Genomic DNA, 18,871 nt, shown 5'->3' on the forward strand with positions numbered 1-18,871 from the left:
CTGATATGCAGCCACCAGAGACTTCACGGAGTGTGAAGGGCGATGTGGGTAGGTGAAGGGTGGAGACTTCTTGGTGGTTGGATGGGATTATCTAGGAGGGTGGTGGTTGGAATGCACCCACCAAGACATGCAGCTACTGGAGGCTACACGGAATGTGGAGGCTTCACACAGACTACGCAAAGAACTTGCGCTGTAAGGAGACTATTTTGCTAGCGCAGTAAGAGCTTTTCCTGAAACCGTACCCACAAAAATGCCGCATGAAGGAACGTATTCACTTAAAACACAAATGCATAGGCCGTAATCGGTGCCTTTGAGGAATCGCTCCTAAGAGGCGAATATATTAGCATGAAAGAATCACAAAAAAGCTTCGCGAATGCGAACGCACCTTCTTCTTATCGTGTTCTCCGGAACGCAAACGAAGTCGCTCGAGGTTTAACATGTGCGCATGCTAATGAGCGCAGAAGAGAGGTAATTTACGCCGAATTCAGTCGCACCGATTTGCGTATCAAAGGCGGCCGAAATCTGTGCCTCTGAGGCACCTGTGTACGTGACTGAAGACCTACGCGCCGCGCTTTGCTCAGCAGGCGTCTATAGCCACCGCGCTGCGTCAAGCGAATTGTCTCTGGCATGCATTTATTCGCGACAGTTCCGGTCGAATCGGTAAGCAACTCCCACATTAATTCCGCTGCGCTCTTAGATAAGGAGGATCTCACGGAGAAATGATTCAATTTCGGCTTTCCGAGGGTTTAAGCCATGACAGAAGGTGATGTTTGAGCAAAAAAAAAAAAAAATTAAAAGCGTTCCAGGGTTACTCACCTGGGGTATAATTGCACTGCCACAATAATTAGTCCCTTAAAGAGTCCCTATATTATCCTCTAAGAGATAAATTGCAAAGGACCACCTTCCCGCGATTAATTGCTTGACGTCAGATCTAAGTGGCGCAATCAATGTTGTATTGTCCAGTCTTGGCTTAGAGAGTGATTTTCTCGCTCAAGAAGAAAAAAAAATATATTGAAAGCATCACATAAAGCTGTCACTCGTAAACAATGGTAGCAATAAAGCAGAAGGAAAATGGTTTTACTATGCGAAATGTGTTTTGCTATGAGTGGCAATCTAAAAAAGAAAACTTGCTTGGCTGGTGAACAGCCTTGTCTCTTTCCACCAGACGCTTTATCGGCAGTAGGCTGCACTTAAAGCACAATGGTGGAGGTACTAGCTATTTATAGCCTTATTGTCTAAAAAAAGTCTAAAAATGTCAAAAAACTAGAAATGAAATACAGGTGTCGCCACCACCGGCTATTTTCTCAAGTAAACCATGATGACGCCTTGAAAATTAGGTCAAATTTCCGAGGTGGTCCGGGCCAAATTTTTAGAATTGACTCGGGCAAAAATCAGACGTCACCATGGTGTCGGGCACGGTCAGTTTACGATGGACATCGGCCAAGGTCAAAATCAAAGTCAACCTGTTGCTATGCTGTGCTTCACAAGGTTAAACCAAGGTCAAATCAGGCAAGAAAAGGTGAGCAACTTTTGCACTGAGTAGAGCAACCGCTCTAAAAAGTCCCTAGGATATGGTTAATTAGAATAGCACTCGACAAGAGCTGGGCTGCTTGGATTCACACGGAGAAAGGTAAGGAAAACAGACAAGAACAGTTAAGCGCATACCGTTCTATACAGTTCTTAAGCGATGCGCCTAACCGTTCCTGTATGTCTTTTAAACTTTGCCCGTGTAAATCGAGGCAGCGCAGTTCTCATTATCATCATCATATTCATCATCATATTTTATTTCCACCGTGCGATACATGCACATACATAAAAACACTATTACAGGAGGAGGTCCCGAAGTAAACACCGTGCGTGGGACTTCGTAATAATAATTAATTAATAATTGGTTTTTGGGGGAAAGGAAATGGCGCAGTATCTGTCTCATATATCGTTGGACACCTGAACAGCGCCGTAAGGGAAGGGATAAAGGAGGGAGTGAAAGAAGAGAGAAAGAAGAGGTGCCGTAGTGGAGGGCTCCGGAATAATTTCGACCACCTGGGGATCTTTAACGTGCACTGACATCGCACAGCACACGGGCGCCTTAGCGTTTTTCCTCCATAAAAACGCAACCGCCGCGGTCGGGTTCGAACCCGGGAACTCCGGATCAGTAGTCGAGCGCCCAAACAACTGAGCCACCGCGGCGGGGCGGACTTCGTACGGGAAAATGCATGTTTAGTATTAGTTTGCGAGGCAGTTAAATAAGAGAGGAGCAACCAGGAGTGCAAAGCCGACAACTTATGGTACAATAAGAAAAGCCGTAGCAGTGGCTCAGTGGTTGTGGCGCCCGGCTGCTGATCCGGAAGACGCGGGTTCGATCCCGACCGCGGCGGTCGAATTTCGATGGAGGCAAAATTCTAGTGGCCCGTGTACTGGGCGATGTCAGTGCACGTTAAAGGACCCCAGACGATCAAAATTTCCGGAGCCCTTCACTACGCCTTCCCTCATAGCCGGAGTCGCTTTGGAACGTTATATAACCTCATAAACCATAAACCAAACAATACTAACGATAAGAAGAGCAAATTAAAAGTTTAGAATACACGAACAACATAAAAACGAGGAAGAGAAAGACCAGAAATAATACCCCCGTTGGTAGAGCCAAACATAGTAGAGATAAGTAAGAATTTAATTGGTGGTGAAATGAGCGCATATTATGGTACGATTTATGTGATTGCAATAAATTCCTCAGTGAGATGTCTGAGAAGTATGAAATATGCGTATAATTATGAAAATATATTTGTTTTTTTACTGTACCTCATTCATAAATATTCTTCCCCGCCCTTTCCTTTATCAAGTGACAATAAAGTACGCAAGTTACGTAACTACTCAGGAAGAACAGATTGGCTATACATCTCTCACCCAGCATAAAAGAAGAGAGAAGAGGGAGCCGAATTAGAGTTCATTTCTGCCAGTCGTCGGTTCTTCCGGTTCTCGCTTCACAATCCGCTGCTCAAGCGTGAGTTCCGGAGAGAGCTTGTCTCCCCATCTCAACCTGAACGGGCCGGCAGTGCCAGAAGGGATACTAACGAAACGCTCACGACCGAACCGCAAATCATTTCGCAGTTTCCCGCTCAGATGATTAGCGGCGTGCTCACGTCCCGGCTCTGTTGTCAAGCGATGGGCCCCTTCACTGGCTGACCGCTGATGTCAGCACCGTCGTTCTTAACGAGACCCCCATATAGTACTTCTTACACAAACCGCCCAAGCGCCCGTTGGAGCTAGAGCTACTGGGGTGGGCGAATCAGTGGCGCTATTCATGAGCCTGAGCCTCGGGTGGTGTCGCTGTAGAGCTGGCTGTCGAGAGTGACCAGGTATCTTTAATGATTGGTCAGTTATGCCTCACACATCGTCCAGGAGACGAAAGGTGTGCATTTCAAGCCTCCTAGCGCATAGTTGTTTTTTCCTGCTCGTTTTTTCCAGCCTCATTTACGTTCTCAGTTGAGAATGCTCGGACCCCCTGTCAAAGTGGACGCCCCAGCTTGACCATAGCGCAATTTTCACTGAGGGAATGCAAGTCCGTAAACCACGACTGACCCCGCATATTCCGCGCTCGGTAATCGAGACGTGAGCGTTGTGGACCGACGGGATTGAATGCCACCGTTATTCACCTTCGTTTTCTGCGGAAAAGCACGGCACCTTCCAGTCCGAGCGGGCACAAAGCGATCGCCAGCCCGATATAAGAAATTGCAGTTACAATATACCGGCTCCTGTTTCGTGATTGGCCCATGAAGGCCTGCAGCGTTTTACGGGAACACGCCGAGTGTGTGGGAGAGGAGATGCATGAGGCGTGGAGGGGGAAAGAGTAGGTTGTAGGTACACAAGGTAAGAAATGCGAGGGGGGTTATTGGAGGCTCAACCAGTCTCAAGGAAGCAAACGGCAATAAAGAAATGAAAAGGAAAAAAGAGGAAGCATTAGTACAATACAGGCATCGCCTATACGACGCGAGAAAACCGCGGGAGGACCGGAACCGAAACCTTCACGTGTTCAGCGAGGCTTTGTCCTAGCTGGCCGACGGAAAGATGAATTCACGGCTTGGCTTGGTCTTTCTGGTGCTGCTGCCTTTCATCTGCGACCTAGGAGGAGCGCTGCAAAGCCTCTCGCTGGCGGACGAAGACCCGTTCGAAGGCGGTGACGTAGAAAACGGTAGGAAATTGCGAACCTCGTGTGGTAATGTCGAGTGCGGAGTAATTAGACACGCAAATGTACTGAGTTCTGGGAAGGAACCCGAATTCTCTGTTAACCCTGTAGAGCCCGGTGTATCATCTGTCATGAAGAACGCAAAAAATGCGAATAATTCATATTTATACCAGCAGAACTACACGAATGACTAGCACGCATGTAGAAACGACTTTTTCAGACATTTTTATAAACGCAACGTCAAACTGTGAGCTGCTAGAGATGCAGAAGGCCCGCCAAAAGGCAAATTCATGAAACGGCTAGCCCTAATCGAACAACAGGACAAAATTTTTGTGATCGCAATACTACATTCAGAGATTTCGGAAAAGTTTTAAATTTTTGTTCTTGAACCGCGCATGTGTCTGTGTATTTATGCCCAGTTTTATGGTTCTCAGATATTCAGAAGTCATCGAAATTATCTGAATTTATTTATGTTGTAGTCAACTTTCCGTGAATGAAGCTCTAAGTTTTTACGGTTATGCAATTAAGAAACCGTTTGTTATCAAATTCTGAAAGTTGGTTTAGAAGAACTTTTTGTTGGGATAGATGGTGCATACTGTAACAAATGAACTGTTGCGCGACCAAGACGAACACAAGACAGAGGCACACAGGACTAGCGCTAAACTTCATCTAACTTTATTCACTGGCAGCGCAGCAAAAATAAGGAAAAAACCCGATCATGTGCAGATACCAGGTCACACACACCACTATCAACAGAACCGTTCAAGATATGCCATCTCCGATTTGTATAGATTCACAGACGTATCGCTAACACAATATACGCCTCTCGTCCTTATATGACTTCGTGACTTTCATCCGACGTCGTGAACTGATGAGCATTCTCGTGTTAACGCTTCGGACTGTGAATGTGATGAAACTGCAGATTTTCGAAGGGCGGTCTTGGAGATTCCCTAAGTTATTAGGATGTTGGAGGAACAGTTAGGGAGGACTAAGGAGTGAAAAGGGAATGCAAGAGGGAAGGTTAAGTGACAGGAAAAGAGCCAAGTGGGTTACACAAAATCGAGTTGCTTACATCGTAGGTGAAATCTGTTACACGAAATAGACAAGGGCATGTGGTATGGACAATGTATAACCGACGGTTCCCTCGAGTAACGGAGTGGGTCCCAACAGATAGCGGACGTAGCTCGGGTCGGAAAAGATCAGGAAGTTCTCAGGAATTTGGCGGCCACAGGGTTAGTTGGAGATCACTGGAATAGGCAAATGTCCTTAAGAGTACGTATTTAGGCACGTGGTGATGATGAAAGGGTTATGTACTACACTGCAGGTACAGTGCACCTAAGCGACCCTAGAAGCTTAGTCCAAGCGACATTTAGTGTCAGCTTTTGCTTCTCTCCGAGAAGCGTAAGGGTTGGGGTCAGGAACAATTCATAAGTTGCCTCCAACGCCCCAACACATGGGAGAGGTAAAAGGAACAATGATTTATTACATGTCGTTCTGTGGTAGATGGCTACCTTTCTCTTCGGACGATTTTGCATTGTCTTGTTGGCTTCTGCGAGTGGAGAGCCTCCATGTTCCGCTGTCGAATGAAGGAAGTACTGCGAATGAATGATCCAGCTGGCACAGTACAACAGCAAGACAGCCAGTAGGAGCAGCAGCGATGTGGCTGGCCACATAATAGGCTACCGACGTGTACGCCAAGTAATCTGAGGGTTACAGGAAATTGCGCGCTGCTTAACAACAGGCTCAACATCCCAGCCATCCAAGATGCACAGCTTTGAGGCGTTTTGAAACACAGGTGGAGTTACTAGCCGGACGTCCAAGTTGGGAAAATAAAATTCTTTGCAGTTTTGAAAAATATCGCACGTGAGATAATCCACACCTTTGTTTGAGAACAATAGGATCTTTTTTTTTAAAGACATCACAGTAAATATAACTTCGTCCCCCCAGTATCTCTGCAATATCAGGGCCATTTAGCATTAACGGCGGCCAACCATTGCCTGTTGCCCTTTGTGTGAAATATTACTGCAGGAATTTTATTCACTACTGTGGCATTATGAATAGGGGTCATGTTGGATGCTATTTATTTAAGATGTATGGCTATGGCTGAAAAGTAAAAAGACCTATGTTACGATAATCCGCTACGACCTCACTAGAAACTAAAAAAAAGGTCCATGAAACTTTTACATAAGTAACGTGATGCCGGAAAACGTGCGTTGCATAAGTGCGGCTGAATTTATCTCTTGGCACCAATTTCTCATGCTTATTGGTCTGTGCTGCTTGCCGTATGTAGAACGCGTTCTCATCTGAATGTTCCTAGAGAAGCAAGCAGCCTACAGATGTTTTTTCTGCAACGATCAGTGGCTCTCAGGAGTACGGAAAGTTAATTGTTTTCGGAATTTAATAGCCCTCGACTTCTTCCTGCGATTTGTTACACTGCGTTACGGCAGAGGCAAGTAATAAGTATATCAAGCAGACGTGGCAGTCACGCTGACTGATACGCCTACGCATACTCGAGATGCCTAATGCGTAGGCAACTGTAGACAAACGAAGATTTCTTTCTTGGAGAGAATGTAAATTAGCGTTCTAGAAAACCTTTATGACGATTACATGCCGATTCTAATTTATTTTGCTTCTTATCGGCCCTCCTCTATTGCAAAACAAAACAGAACATTTTCTGTCTTCACAACAGATTTTCTTTGGAACTTTGGAAATCCACAACAGAAATTCTTGTAGTAACAACAGGATTTACTGTAGTATTGAGCAGTATCCTGTCGTAACGACAGAGGCAGTTCCGTCCCAACAAAAGACAACTTCGCAATACTAAAGAACAATCTGTTGTAACGACAGGACGACAAATATTCCTGTTGTATGTTGGGATCGGCTATGTCGTCTTTTTCGACTGGGTTATAGTCACTGACTCAAACAGCGCAATGGCGCTGGTGTCGCCATAATGTGCAAGTGGACGCGGCGGAGGATAAAAAGCGAATAGAAAGGAGGAAAATAATGAATATAATACACCGGCTCTGAATTTTTACAGCCTCACGTGCTATGGAACTAAAGGGCTCTGTTCTGCTCCGTAATTAGCATGTCAGCTTTTAAAGGCCACCAATTTGAGAACTCAGGAAAGGGGCGTGAAACTTCTAAGAGCAGCGGTTAGGCGAACGCAGTGTGTTCTGTAATTATGTATTAGCGTTCACAGCCTTACATGTTCCTCTCTGCCGTTACTGCCCTACTACACGCTAATGAACGTCAATGACTGCTTATGGGGACGCCGCAAAAAAATAGACTAGATACTGAGGGTATTGACACGTCGAATGATTGTAGACTTTGAACTGCATTCTGTCGTGTACAGATGTATATTGATAAAAAAATGGCTGTGGTTTAGTTCTGGTTAAACCTGGAGTGTCGCGATAGCTACAGCTAGCCGAGTGTAACTTGCTCAGTTGAATTGCAAAGTCAGTCTTTCGCTGCTCTGTTTCGCTGGGTGTTCCTTCTTCATCTTCGTCCCACTTGACACGGCGCATGCGCACAGCTGTGGCAGCTCGGTTTCACCGGCGCGCCGCGCCGCCATCAGCAGCAGCTGCTTCTCACCACGTGATTGGTCACGTGACGAACCACGTGACGAACCACGTGATCAGTCACGGCGCCGCGCCACCGGCAGCTGCTCGGCACCACGTGACCAACCTCGTGACAGAGTGGCGGCGTCGCCACGCTGAAGGCTCTAATGCTACCGTAATGTAGCTATCGCTACAAAATGAGAAGACGTTGAACCTGTACAAGTGCCACGCTAAGTTCAGTAACAAGCAGAAAAAGCACTGCTGCAAGTTTTGAGAGCGGCTGTCCTAACCGCAAACGCTCATGTACAGTACTTGCGGATGAACGTTTTGTTAACGTATAAAAATTTTGATCCACAGAAAGCGATGAAGGTTCCGTGGAGAGGAGTGACGAAGGTTCGGACACAATAGGCGGCATGACAGTGACACGCAACATGCAGGTAAGAGCACGCTACATAGTTGCCGGTGTTTCTGCTGGCGAGTGTGGAGTCTTTGAAGCTCATCACCCGATGTCCCATCAGTTAGTTGTTGTGGCGGTGCATGGATGATCATAATGGTAATGACGGGAGAAAAATGGTGAATCTCTGAGCGATAAGGAGCCTCGCTCGTTGGACGTTTTCGTTCTGGAGCGTGAATAATGGAAATTAAAGATAAATTAAGTGACATGAAAAGATATGGAAATAAAACGGCTCAGACTCAAGGAAAAGAAGGGGGGAAAAAACGTGGAAGGGACCACTCTAGGAATGGCGTTGGCCTTTTCTCGCAATGGGGGTCTAAGTGCCTTCCCATTTGGCTTCAAGATGTAGTTAGTGAAATGCAGTGCGTCAGCAGTGAAGGAAAAAAAAGTGTTATAGTGACCGCTGGCTGTTGCTAATGGGCAATTAATTGCAAACTGTCAGCACAAGTTTGATCTCAAAGGCCAGCATTATATTCGTATCCTGACAGGGGTGAACACTGTTTTGTTACAGCTGGAAAAACTTTCACAGCTAGTCATTGCTAAAATAAATGATGACAAAAGCAGCAGCGTCCTACAGTGTAAACAGAAAGGAGTAAAAAAGGTGTAAGCTATGCTCTAGGGCACTCAGTTTCATAAAATGGAGTGGCGTATTTGTGGTGTATTTGTACTTGTGCTTGGGCACTCACTGTCTTCCTGTCGGACAAAGAAATGAATGCGTTGTGTTTTCCCATTTTTAGAACTTTTTATTAATCATTTGTGAGTTCAAATGTACACTCCGCCTGAAGCCGAAGTAGGGATTCTTTACAGATGTCTGATTGGTTCGTGATTAGCAGCAACCCTGACAATAACCTTGTTGATTCCTGTCGTTGCTTAGCAGGTCCTAAAGTGTGCCCATGGGTTTTACAGTTTTGCACATAAAATAAGGCCCGCTAAACGTCAAGCGTCTCAAATAGCTTTGCCCTCAAAACAGTCCTTTCAGGCTCAGCTTCCAAGCAACAGAGTCTGTCATATATACCTGTAGCAAGCTGCGCCTTAACTTCATATCTTAGCGCCACCTACAGGGACGCAAAAGAGGAAAATGAGGTATTGCACTGGCAGCAACGGAGTTTCTCAAAATTACCCAGAAGGTGAAAAGGCGCCACTATGTACGCGCATTTCTTAAAGCACGCTTCCTTCTGAGCTGGAATTCCGCAAAGCGCACTTCATATTTCGTTTCTCAGCCGCGCGAAACATCACGAGGACGAAACACGGAGACACGAAGACACATGGGCTGTGAACTTCGATGTTATTTTAGAAAACTGCCGAACGACTGCATAAACATTAAACCTCAAAAGTGTGTAGCGTCCACATTTAACAGTGTACATAAGTGTATTAGAGGGGTCTTACTTGTATACATAATTTGTGAGCCGCCGCGGTGGCTGAGTGGTTATCGCTCGGCTACTGGCCCGAAAAAGACGCGGGTTCGATCCCGGCCGCGGCAGCCGAATTTCCATGGAGGCGAAATTCTAGAGGCCTGTGTGCTGTGCGATGTCAGTGCACGTTGAAGAACCCCAGGTGGTCGATATTTCCGGAGCCCTTCACTACGACGTCTCTCATAGCCTGAGTCGCTTTGGGACGTTAAACACCTATAAACTAAACTATACATAATTTGTTCTTAAACATGTAACCCACCCGATATGTAATACCTTCAATCCCGGGGGACTTTAATATAGTAAAATGAAGTGAAATGGCAAAGTGCTGGTCGAAAACAGCAGAAGCCGCGTATAAAAAGGGCCAACCGATAGCACAGTTAGAAAGTTTGAACAAGATTTTTTCTATTTTTTTAGAGTGAATACGAACAACACGTCGAAAGCCAACAGTATACATAAAACCTAACACACAAAAAAATACAAACGTGCACGGTGAACTTATCAGAAGTATAGCTGGAATCCCAGAGAGACACAAAGGCATGAAGATGCGTTAGAGATGATCGAACACATGAAAGAGAAATATTTGCGCGTGAGAATGTTAAAAATCATAAAAGTAAAAACCAACAATTTAAATGGCCACAGTACAAAATACAGAGCTGTTAAAGTCATGAGAGCTGACAAAGATGTAGGCATAGATATTAAAAAGATGAAAATAACGGTGAGCCGACTAATAGAGGGAGTGTGGTGCGTGCGAAATGTTGCAATAAAACTATTCTAAAGGAACGCAAAGCTATAGAGGAATGCAACCTCTTTATCCGAAAGAGAAACAGAGGGCGTGCTGACGCATTCACATTTCAGTTTAGAAATCATGGCGGCCGGGGCTATTTCGCGTGTGAGCTTATTGCATCATTTTCCTAAACATCTCTCTTTGAACATATGTGCGCCTGTTGACTGCCTCATTATCGACAATGAGCTGGAAAGGTTTTTAGCGATGACCCTGCTTAACAACCGCAATGTTCCATTAGCCTTTCGTTAATACATCGGCTTGTTTGGACGACGTACGCCTTGCCGCAAGATTTATGCAGGCATTTATGCAGTGGTTCGGAGATTCGCTAACATGAAGTTAAAGTTCAGGGCTTGCATGTCATCGTGTTTCTTCGAATTCCTGTTGGTACGCGATGCTGAGAAACTGATTCCAGCTAGCCTTACAGATTGTCCTCTTTCGTATTCGGCAAAGCTAGTGTAAGCGAGAAATGCTGATTCCGCTGCAATGCAAGCTGAATCATACTAAGCATATCTGGACAAAAGCATTCTTGAACAAAAAATAGTTCAGGAACACAGTTTTTTTCATATCTATTAAGATTTCACTATAGCAGTTGTAATAAGGAACGCCTTGCCAAGCCCAGCGTCGCGAACAACCAGCTGTACAGTCCAGGCACAGACCAGAGGAAGCTTTCAGTCCAGAGTACGCACGAGGGACGGAGCGTTCGGCGCTCGAGCTTCGGAGCGTTCGGCGCTACTCGTCGTCTTCTTCGTTAAGCGCCAGCCTCTGAAGATTCCAAAGCCGAAGGCCAGTCTTACACAGTCAATATATCCGCAGATATACCGTCGACAAGCTTGCATTTCTTTATATTAACGTTTTTGCTCTCGTCAACAGGTTCCCCTTGGTTTTATATCGAAGTCTTAACTGCTTGATGCGAGCGATGGAAACACTACTTTGCTACATATCGGAAGAATGGACCATTATATTCAATATTTTCATATTGAAGACCTTTTGTCCAAGAGTGTTGGACATGCCACTGCACAGTGCGTTTATCACTTCTTTATTGCATTTACCCGAAAAAATAAAGTTTTTCAAATTTTTAATAATTTTACCGCAAGTGAATGTTTGGTAATAGGCTTATATTGAAATTATCGAAGCATTCTTAGGCCTATGGCTAGAGAAAAAGCGCACTTTTACGCCTCAAGCGACGTATTCTGCCATGAAGTCTATATCCAAGCCAAATACGAAGTGAACAGTTCCAGGCATTCCTGCTCTTACTTGTGGCGAACGAACGTACGCAGCGCCTCGTTACCCTCTGAACACTTCGTATCCCAGGTCCAACACATGCCGTAGTTTTGTTTCATTTTCTTAAATGTAGAAAATGTGCTGCAGGAACACCTCATTCCTAGCTGCCACAAATGTGGAAGCCAGTGCTCGTAATCACGGTTTATATAGATGGCTCCACGTGCCATGCTGAACCGCATTTTGAGCGTTTAAGTTATGAATTCATTGTGTGGATAGCCAATGCTGCAAGTGTGCTTCGTTTTGCTGGTGTACTCGGCTCACTACCTGAAACACATAGTTGAGAACATTAATAGCCGTTTGCGTGCAGCTCAGTGAATATTCCCGAAGAATCTTATGTTCGATGCACTGCTCTTTGTTAACCATTCCAGCTTGCGATTACATGCGCTTTTGTGACATTCAGAAAGCGGAAGTCCATCCTTCTAAAGAAATAAAAAAGATGCGTAAGATTTCTTCTAGCGCTTACGCAATAGCAATTGAGGGACCTTAGTTAATTTGCATGATGTGACCTTCACAGCTGTTGTATAGCTTCCACATGAGTTGGTGTCCGAAAAGTGCTTTCTTGATATGCAGGCAGTGCCTGACTGAGGAGGAGTCTACGCTATTCTTTTTAAATGCCCAATTGAGTGCGAGGACGATAACTTGGACGTGTATTAGTACGGCGAGGAAAACACGCTGCCGGAGAGGATAACGCGTAATGAGAGCGAAAGCTACGCAGTGAGAACGAAGTGAGGGTGACAACGACCCCAAAAAGGCAGCGGAAAAAATTTGCACTGAATAAAAAAGGACACCAGTAAAAATCTGGGACAGGAACTGGGTGTTTTGAGGCCAGCAGACGGTTCAGGGATAGTGAAAAGACTTTTGATCATGTTTTTGAAGGAAAATGATCTCGGTTTTTGAAGGAAAATGATCCCGGTTTTTGAAGGAAAATGACCAGGCATGTAGCTGGTTGATTTCAAGTTTCGGGTGGCACTTGGCATGACGTGCTCGCAGGAGGGCATTCCCGCATTGAACCAGGAATGTAATGAACCTGCGCCCGATCCTGTTATTTTTTCGACCACTTCATTACAAACATTACTTTCAGGAACGGGGGGTGGGGGGGGGGAGAGGATGGGTTTTCGAAGGGAGCCCACCATGTCAATTTGTTTGTACGGCACAAAAATGTTGCCATTGGCCAGTGAATGCTGCGCAAAAGAAACCTCCTCCCACCCCCTCTCTTCCCTCGCCAGTTGAGCGCATTCCAAAGGTGCACGCGATTCTTCTCCAAAAAGTGTTTCGTGTATTTGTGGGTTGGCGTAGAGAAAATCAACTGCTTAGAGGAATTCCTTACTTCTGGACGTAAATCGAAATTCGAGAATTTTAAGGATTTCTGGCCCCACGCTCCTGTAACGTTTGCGGAGCAATAGAAATTCCCATAAAATAGAGAGTTTTTCCATAATATTGAGTTTTTTCGCGTCGCTTCATATGGCCAGAAACCTTCCAAAATTTTCAGTTTTGCCAACGTCTATCACATCCGACACCCGCGGCGTTAAAGGGTTAATAATTTTGAGAAACTCTTTGCTGGCAGTTCAGCCTTCAACATGGCGGCCCCTGAAGTGTGTGCGTTGTGCTACTCTTATATGTAGACACACACGAACCGCTGTGCGCACTGCGGCGGGCAGATCTTGCGTTCGCAGCGTCCGATGATCCAGAAGATCGAGATCGAGATCAACATGGGCCGGGAAATTGAGCGCAACCTGACCAGCCTGCGCGAGCTTCTGTTGGTCGAGATAGAGAAGTGCCGAACGAGGCGCGAGCGGATGGAATTCCAGCAGAGGCTTGATAGGATAGACGTCATCATCCAGCAAGTACACACCAGGTGAGTGCTGTTCGGGCGCATCGGGTGACACTCAGTGCACTCCTTGCATGTTGTGCAGTTGTTAGTTGGTTTTACGAGCCGTGCCAGCCCGTATTTTCGTCACAACCCGACGTGATACTCCACATTCATTTCAATTTGTCGAAGGCGAGCGTGATGAGAACGCAGAGCGCTTGCAGGAACACGTGTGCAGCTATTCAGGGTGAGCTGGAGGAGGAGGAGGAGAAGTAGGAAAAAATGGCTGGGGTTCATCGTGTCCTGAACCTAGTTATACGACCGAATGCTCTGTTAAGCATGATGTCCACTGTCTCAAATCAAATGTCAAGGGTGAAGGTCAAGAGTCAAGTTCAAAGGTCAATGTCACGTACCCGATGGTCATAGTCATATGATCACTAGGTCATAGTACGATAGCTTGGGCCATACCACCGCGCAGTTCAGTTAAGTTAGGTTTGACTTTGTGAGGCATTGAAGGCCATTGTCTCATCCACATCGAAATCAGAAGTCGTACCACAATGAGTAGAGCTCTCGTTCTAAAAACTTTATTTGAGGCCAGAACTAAGGTCTAGTGAAGAAGAGCGCTTGCTTCACCATGGCCCGCTGAAAATCTGCCGAGCTGGAAGTTGTCGTTACTCCCGCTAAGTTCTGCAAACCAAGTTAATGGCTAAATTTCTCGCGAACCATCGTCCTTAAAGAAACTGTTCCTTCAAACGATGTTATTCGTACGGTCACGGAACCAATTGACATCAAACTTGTAATATAAGTGAAAAGTAATTTAATGGTGCACAGCGTTTCGAAATCTACTGCAAATAATGAATTCCTTCCTTACGCTGCATCAAGCTTGTTGGGGTAATCACAATAAAGTACACATCTCTGAACCGTCCTTAGAAATGGGGATGTTTTATACAATCGGACATGGAAGACGTGTCCACCCGTTCTTCATCTGGCGGTATGATAGCTGGCCAAACTATGGGTAAGGCGTGGCCAGAAAAACTCCCGAGACTTTCACCATCCTTGAGGGTGAATCAGTAACAGCGGAGGCTGTAGCATGTCCCCATCCTTCTACTAGAGTGCTCACTTCAAGGCCCGTACCGACCATTTCCACCAGGACTACATGACACCGCAAGACACCCACACAACTCGACACAGCACCCGCTTTCGGACATGCATGTTTAACAATGTATTGTTGGCTAGGAGAGAAAAACGGTTGTTTTAAGTTACGGCATTTGAACAGAAAGTCCCATATACAGCCCTATATGAGGCTCTATATGCAAACCCAGTACAGCTCTTTATACAGCATTCGATACTATAGCCACGTATACAGAACTTCCATTCAGAATTACCCATATACAAACAACGTCGTTCTGACCGCCTCCTTTACTCTGGTAGGACGGAGCATACGGAGATCCAGTTCAGGAAGTTCATCCGGCGAGTGTCCTTGGGCCAGATCAGCTCCGAGAGCGAGAGCCAGACGTTGCTGCAGGCCATCTGGTCGGGCTACCACAAGTCGCTGCGTAATCTGGTGGGCCACACTGCTGGCTACCTGCGCAGCATTGTACGCGGCGTCACCGGAGCACTGGCCAACCTGGGCATGGGCATCCTGGACGTGTACAGGCTCAAGTTCCAGCCCCTGGAGCTCGCCGTCGATGCCCTCACCCACCGGGGCTCCTTCAAGAAGCCCATCCGGGGACTCATTATTCCCCGATGATTCAGTGGCCAAAAGAGCTACCAATAAAGAAAACAGATTGCGTCACCTCATTGCCTATGTGATAAGGAGGGGATAGAAAGATGAGGGGCTCGTTAGCAATACATATAAAATAGCAAACATACACTGAAATGACAAAGTGTAGGGGAATGTTATTCTTTTTTCTTTTTTTTCTTTTTGTAAACCAAGGTAAAGTGAGGACTCTTTCCATTTCGGTTTTCGAGGCCAGAAGTGGATGTACCTAGCCTTGATGGTGTTCACCAGCACCACACCCTGCTATAGCAGAGCGCCATTTCCTACCGTAGCGATGCTAGATCACCACACGCGATATGCGAAGGTCGTGAGATTGAATCCTCTCGGCTGCAGAAGTGGTCTGTTCTCCTACTTTGTATAATGTGATACGCGCTGTGAAATGAATAATGCAGTTTGATTGCCCATCTAATCAATACCTCCATGAAACAAATCCCCGCCTTCTTTCTTTCTTTTTCAACGACAGTTGTCTTATTTGGAGCTTATTACCTACACGCTAGGAACTGGTACTCGATTGGGCGCGAGCTCCACTCCTGGAGCGAATGGCTTTTTGGTCTCGCTGCTAAAACGTTCTTTAAGAGCCACTCTGTATATATCATACGGAAAGATTTGCGGAGATTCATATGTTCTCCAGATGTTTACAATGTTGTGCCGATAAATTTTTCGCATATTGTCTGTAAGATTTCATTATACTGTGCATGAAGTCATATGATGCCCGTAAGTTTCCTTATACACTATCCATATAGTCCATACGTCCTCATATGCGGACTCTATATTACCATATGAAAGCGATATGGAATTATGGGGCTCGGCATGCGGAGAGTTTCAGTTAGGATTACCATCGGTATGGGAAAGCTGTCTTTCTTCAGCGTTGTGCTGTTAACAAATGGAGGAAACTGCTGCAAGTTCATTTCCTCTAGGGACCATATGCGTTGTTATAAGCCAAAGCGCAGTCTAGCCTAACACTAATCTTGCGCTATAACTTCTGGTTTTTTGCAGGAATACTCGCCCCATCTTGAATATATTTGACGATTCACATTTACTCTATCCTGCACGACACTGGCATGGCACCACTTTTTTTATTTTACAATATTTTTATCTCATAAAGTCATTTCACAACACATTCCCTCGCTTATATTCAACAAATTTGCGGTGATCATACACCTCGAGCTTTCCTTTAGAAGATCAAGAGTCGATTTGTTGGCTGCGAAAACTGCGTTTTGCACCACGTTCATGTGCACTTCCTTCACAACTCCGTAACGGGGAAGTTTACAGGCGAACTGGAGGTTTTCTGAATGAGATGACAAGAAAAAATAAATAATTAAATAAGCGTATGAGAATTTGCACACAACGAAAGAGGGTGCACCGTACGATAAGAGATGCGCATGCAACCCGGATCACTTGTTCTGGACTTTTAAAGCAGCAAGTACAGTCGCAGAAATTGAGCAGTGTTATTTACTCGTCATACAGCGACTACATCAGCACAGCTTCGTAAACTCTTTCAGAAAGAGAAATGAAATTTCTCGGAGCAGCCACCCAACGAAAGAGGGTGCACCGTACGATAACAGATGTGCATGCCACCCGGATAGCTTGTTCTGGACGTCTAAAGCAGCAAGTACGGTCGCAGAAATTGAGCAGTGTTATTCTTCATACAACAACTACATCAGCACAGCTTCGTGAACTCTGTCAGTCCAAGAAATGGAATTTCAGCCTCACAACAAATGAGGGTGCACCGTACGATAAAAAATGCGCATGCCAGCCGGAGCACTTGCTTTGAACGTTTAAGCACCGAGTACGTACGCAGAAATTGAGAAGTGGATGATGATGGATGTTTATCGATTTTTATGGCGCAAGGGCGCCTATGGCCAAATAGCGCCATGCACAATGTATTTTCGATCACTCAAGGTGCGGTCAAAGACCCATTTTCCAAGCATTTCACCCCTTACTAGCCGAGCACCAGGCCAGGGGAAAGCTTGTACCCACTGTATCACCAGTGGGTACCCGGTGGCACTGGGGATCGAGCCCCGCACCTCCCGCACGCGAGGCGGATGCTCAACCACCCGGCCACCGCTGCGGTAGAAATTGAGAAGTGTTATTTGTTTGGTCATACAGCAACTCCATCAGCACAACCTCGTGAACTCTGTCTAACAATGAAATGAAATTTCTCGGAGCAGCCGAAGCATGCACCCGCATCACGTGTTCGTGTGCAAGGAAGCCAGGATCGCTTCTTGTTTTTTGAACAAATATGTGTGTGTATCGTCTGCTTTTCTGGAATAAAAACTCAAAGTATATTCTTTCTTTTTTTTTTTACAAAAAGTGCGCTTGTGTGAAAACGTGACCGGAAATCCAGTGGCACGATTTGCTGGTTTATTAATCATCACAAGATAGTCGTCGAGGTAAACACAGCGCGCAACTCAACATAGCAACAGCGCCGGCACGTACATTGAGTTGAACGATGATGCTCGGAACAATGCTCGTCTGGAACAGTGCTTAGTAATGCAATTCGGAGCGGTACAGTAATGCCAGGCGCCTTCATTGGGTTAAGTATGCGGCCTGCTATTTGTTCACCAAGAAGTAGGTGCACATGCAAGGAACGTGATGTGCTCGTGAGCATTCCGCTGAATATAATGCTCGGTCTCCGTCCTTCTCCTCCCCTACTCTCACGGGCACCATACAAGGAAAGCAGATTGATTGAAAACCGTGTCAACAACACCGAATACCTTGAAATGCAACAATCATTTTCGACTCGTCATCTGTGGACCAAAGAGCCGAAAGCTGAAGGAATAACAAAAAAAAAAGGTCTTAAGGTGCCCTTGAGCGTCTGTTGCTCGATTCTCGTGTTATTGTGAATCCTTGTTTATTTCTAATCCATTTATAGCATCTGCATCGGATGAGAGAATCGAATTGAAAGAAATAAACATTTTGTGAGGAACGATAATTGGGGTCGAAGCTAGGCGAGGTGGATACTATTCATTGTCGAGAAGCACGCTGCACAACTGTACTGGACACGAGGTGACACAACACATGTATTTTCTCTGAAAAGAAAATATTTATTCGACGAACCATGATATATAAGAAATCATCTTACTGAGCTGCGCAGCAAAAACTCAAAACCAAGAAAAGACACTACAAAATACGAAAGGCGACGCAGGCAATTACTGCAAGGAGGGCGAACACAGGACGCGCGTACAAGGAAATGCAGAAACTAGGAATTCGAAAAGAGGAAATAAAACATGATGTGCACGGTGCTGCTTAGATATGCGATGTGCTTGCCCTAAAGAGCGGTATGTTTGATTGATACTAGAATTTTTTTTTCGTGATGGAAGCCAGCAGTCACTAAAACCAAGGGGCACAGGGGAATGTTTTTTTTAAATTGGTGTTGATCAATGAAAAAATTTAGCACAATTTTTTATCGCTTAATGATAACTCATTAGAAAACGGAAGAAAAGCAACCACATGCGGCCGGTGAGATTTAACCTACGACCTCCGAACCCATGAATACTCTTAAAGTTAAATTGCACATACATAACTACCCCAGAAAGGAGGAGATTTGATAGCGTCGCCATAGCTCGTTTGGTAGAGAACCGAACGCGAAATTCGGAAGTCGTGGGTTCGGATC

At 45.5% G+C, this 18,871-nt stretch overlaps 1 protein-coding gene across 1 annotated transcript; it reads left to right on the forward strand.

The window, feature by feature from the left end:
• Positions 1–3,969: 3,969 nt before the first annotated feature.
• LOC144106981 (uncharacterized) lies at positions 3,970–15,270 on the forward strand. Its single transcript, XM_077639952.1, has 4 exons — positions 3,970–4,186; positions 8,095–8,174; positions 13,327–13,523; positions 14,907–15,270. The coding sequence occupies exons 1-4, from the start codon at positions 4,063–4,065 to the stop codon at positions 15,223–15,225; spliced, it is 720 nt and encodes a 239-aa protein (XP_077496078.1). The 5' UTR covers positions 3,970–4,062; the 3' UTR covers positions 15,226–15,270.
• Positions 15,271–18,871: the final 3,601 nt, after the last annotated feature.

This window comes from Amblyomma americanum, chromosome 10, assembly GCF_052857255.1.
Source record: "Amblyomma americanum isolate KBUSLIRL-KWMA chromosome 10, ASM5285725v1, whole genome shotgun sequence".
Lineage (NCBI taxonomy): Eukaryota > Metazoa > Arthropoda > Arachnida > Ixodida > Ixodidae > Amblyomma > Amblyomma americanum.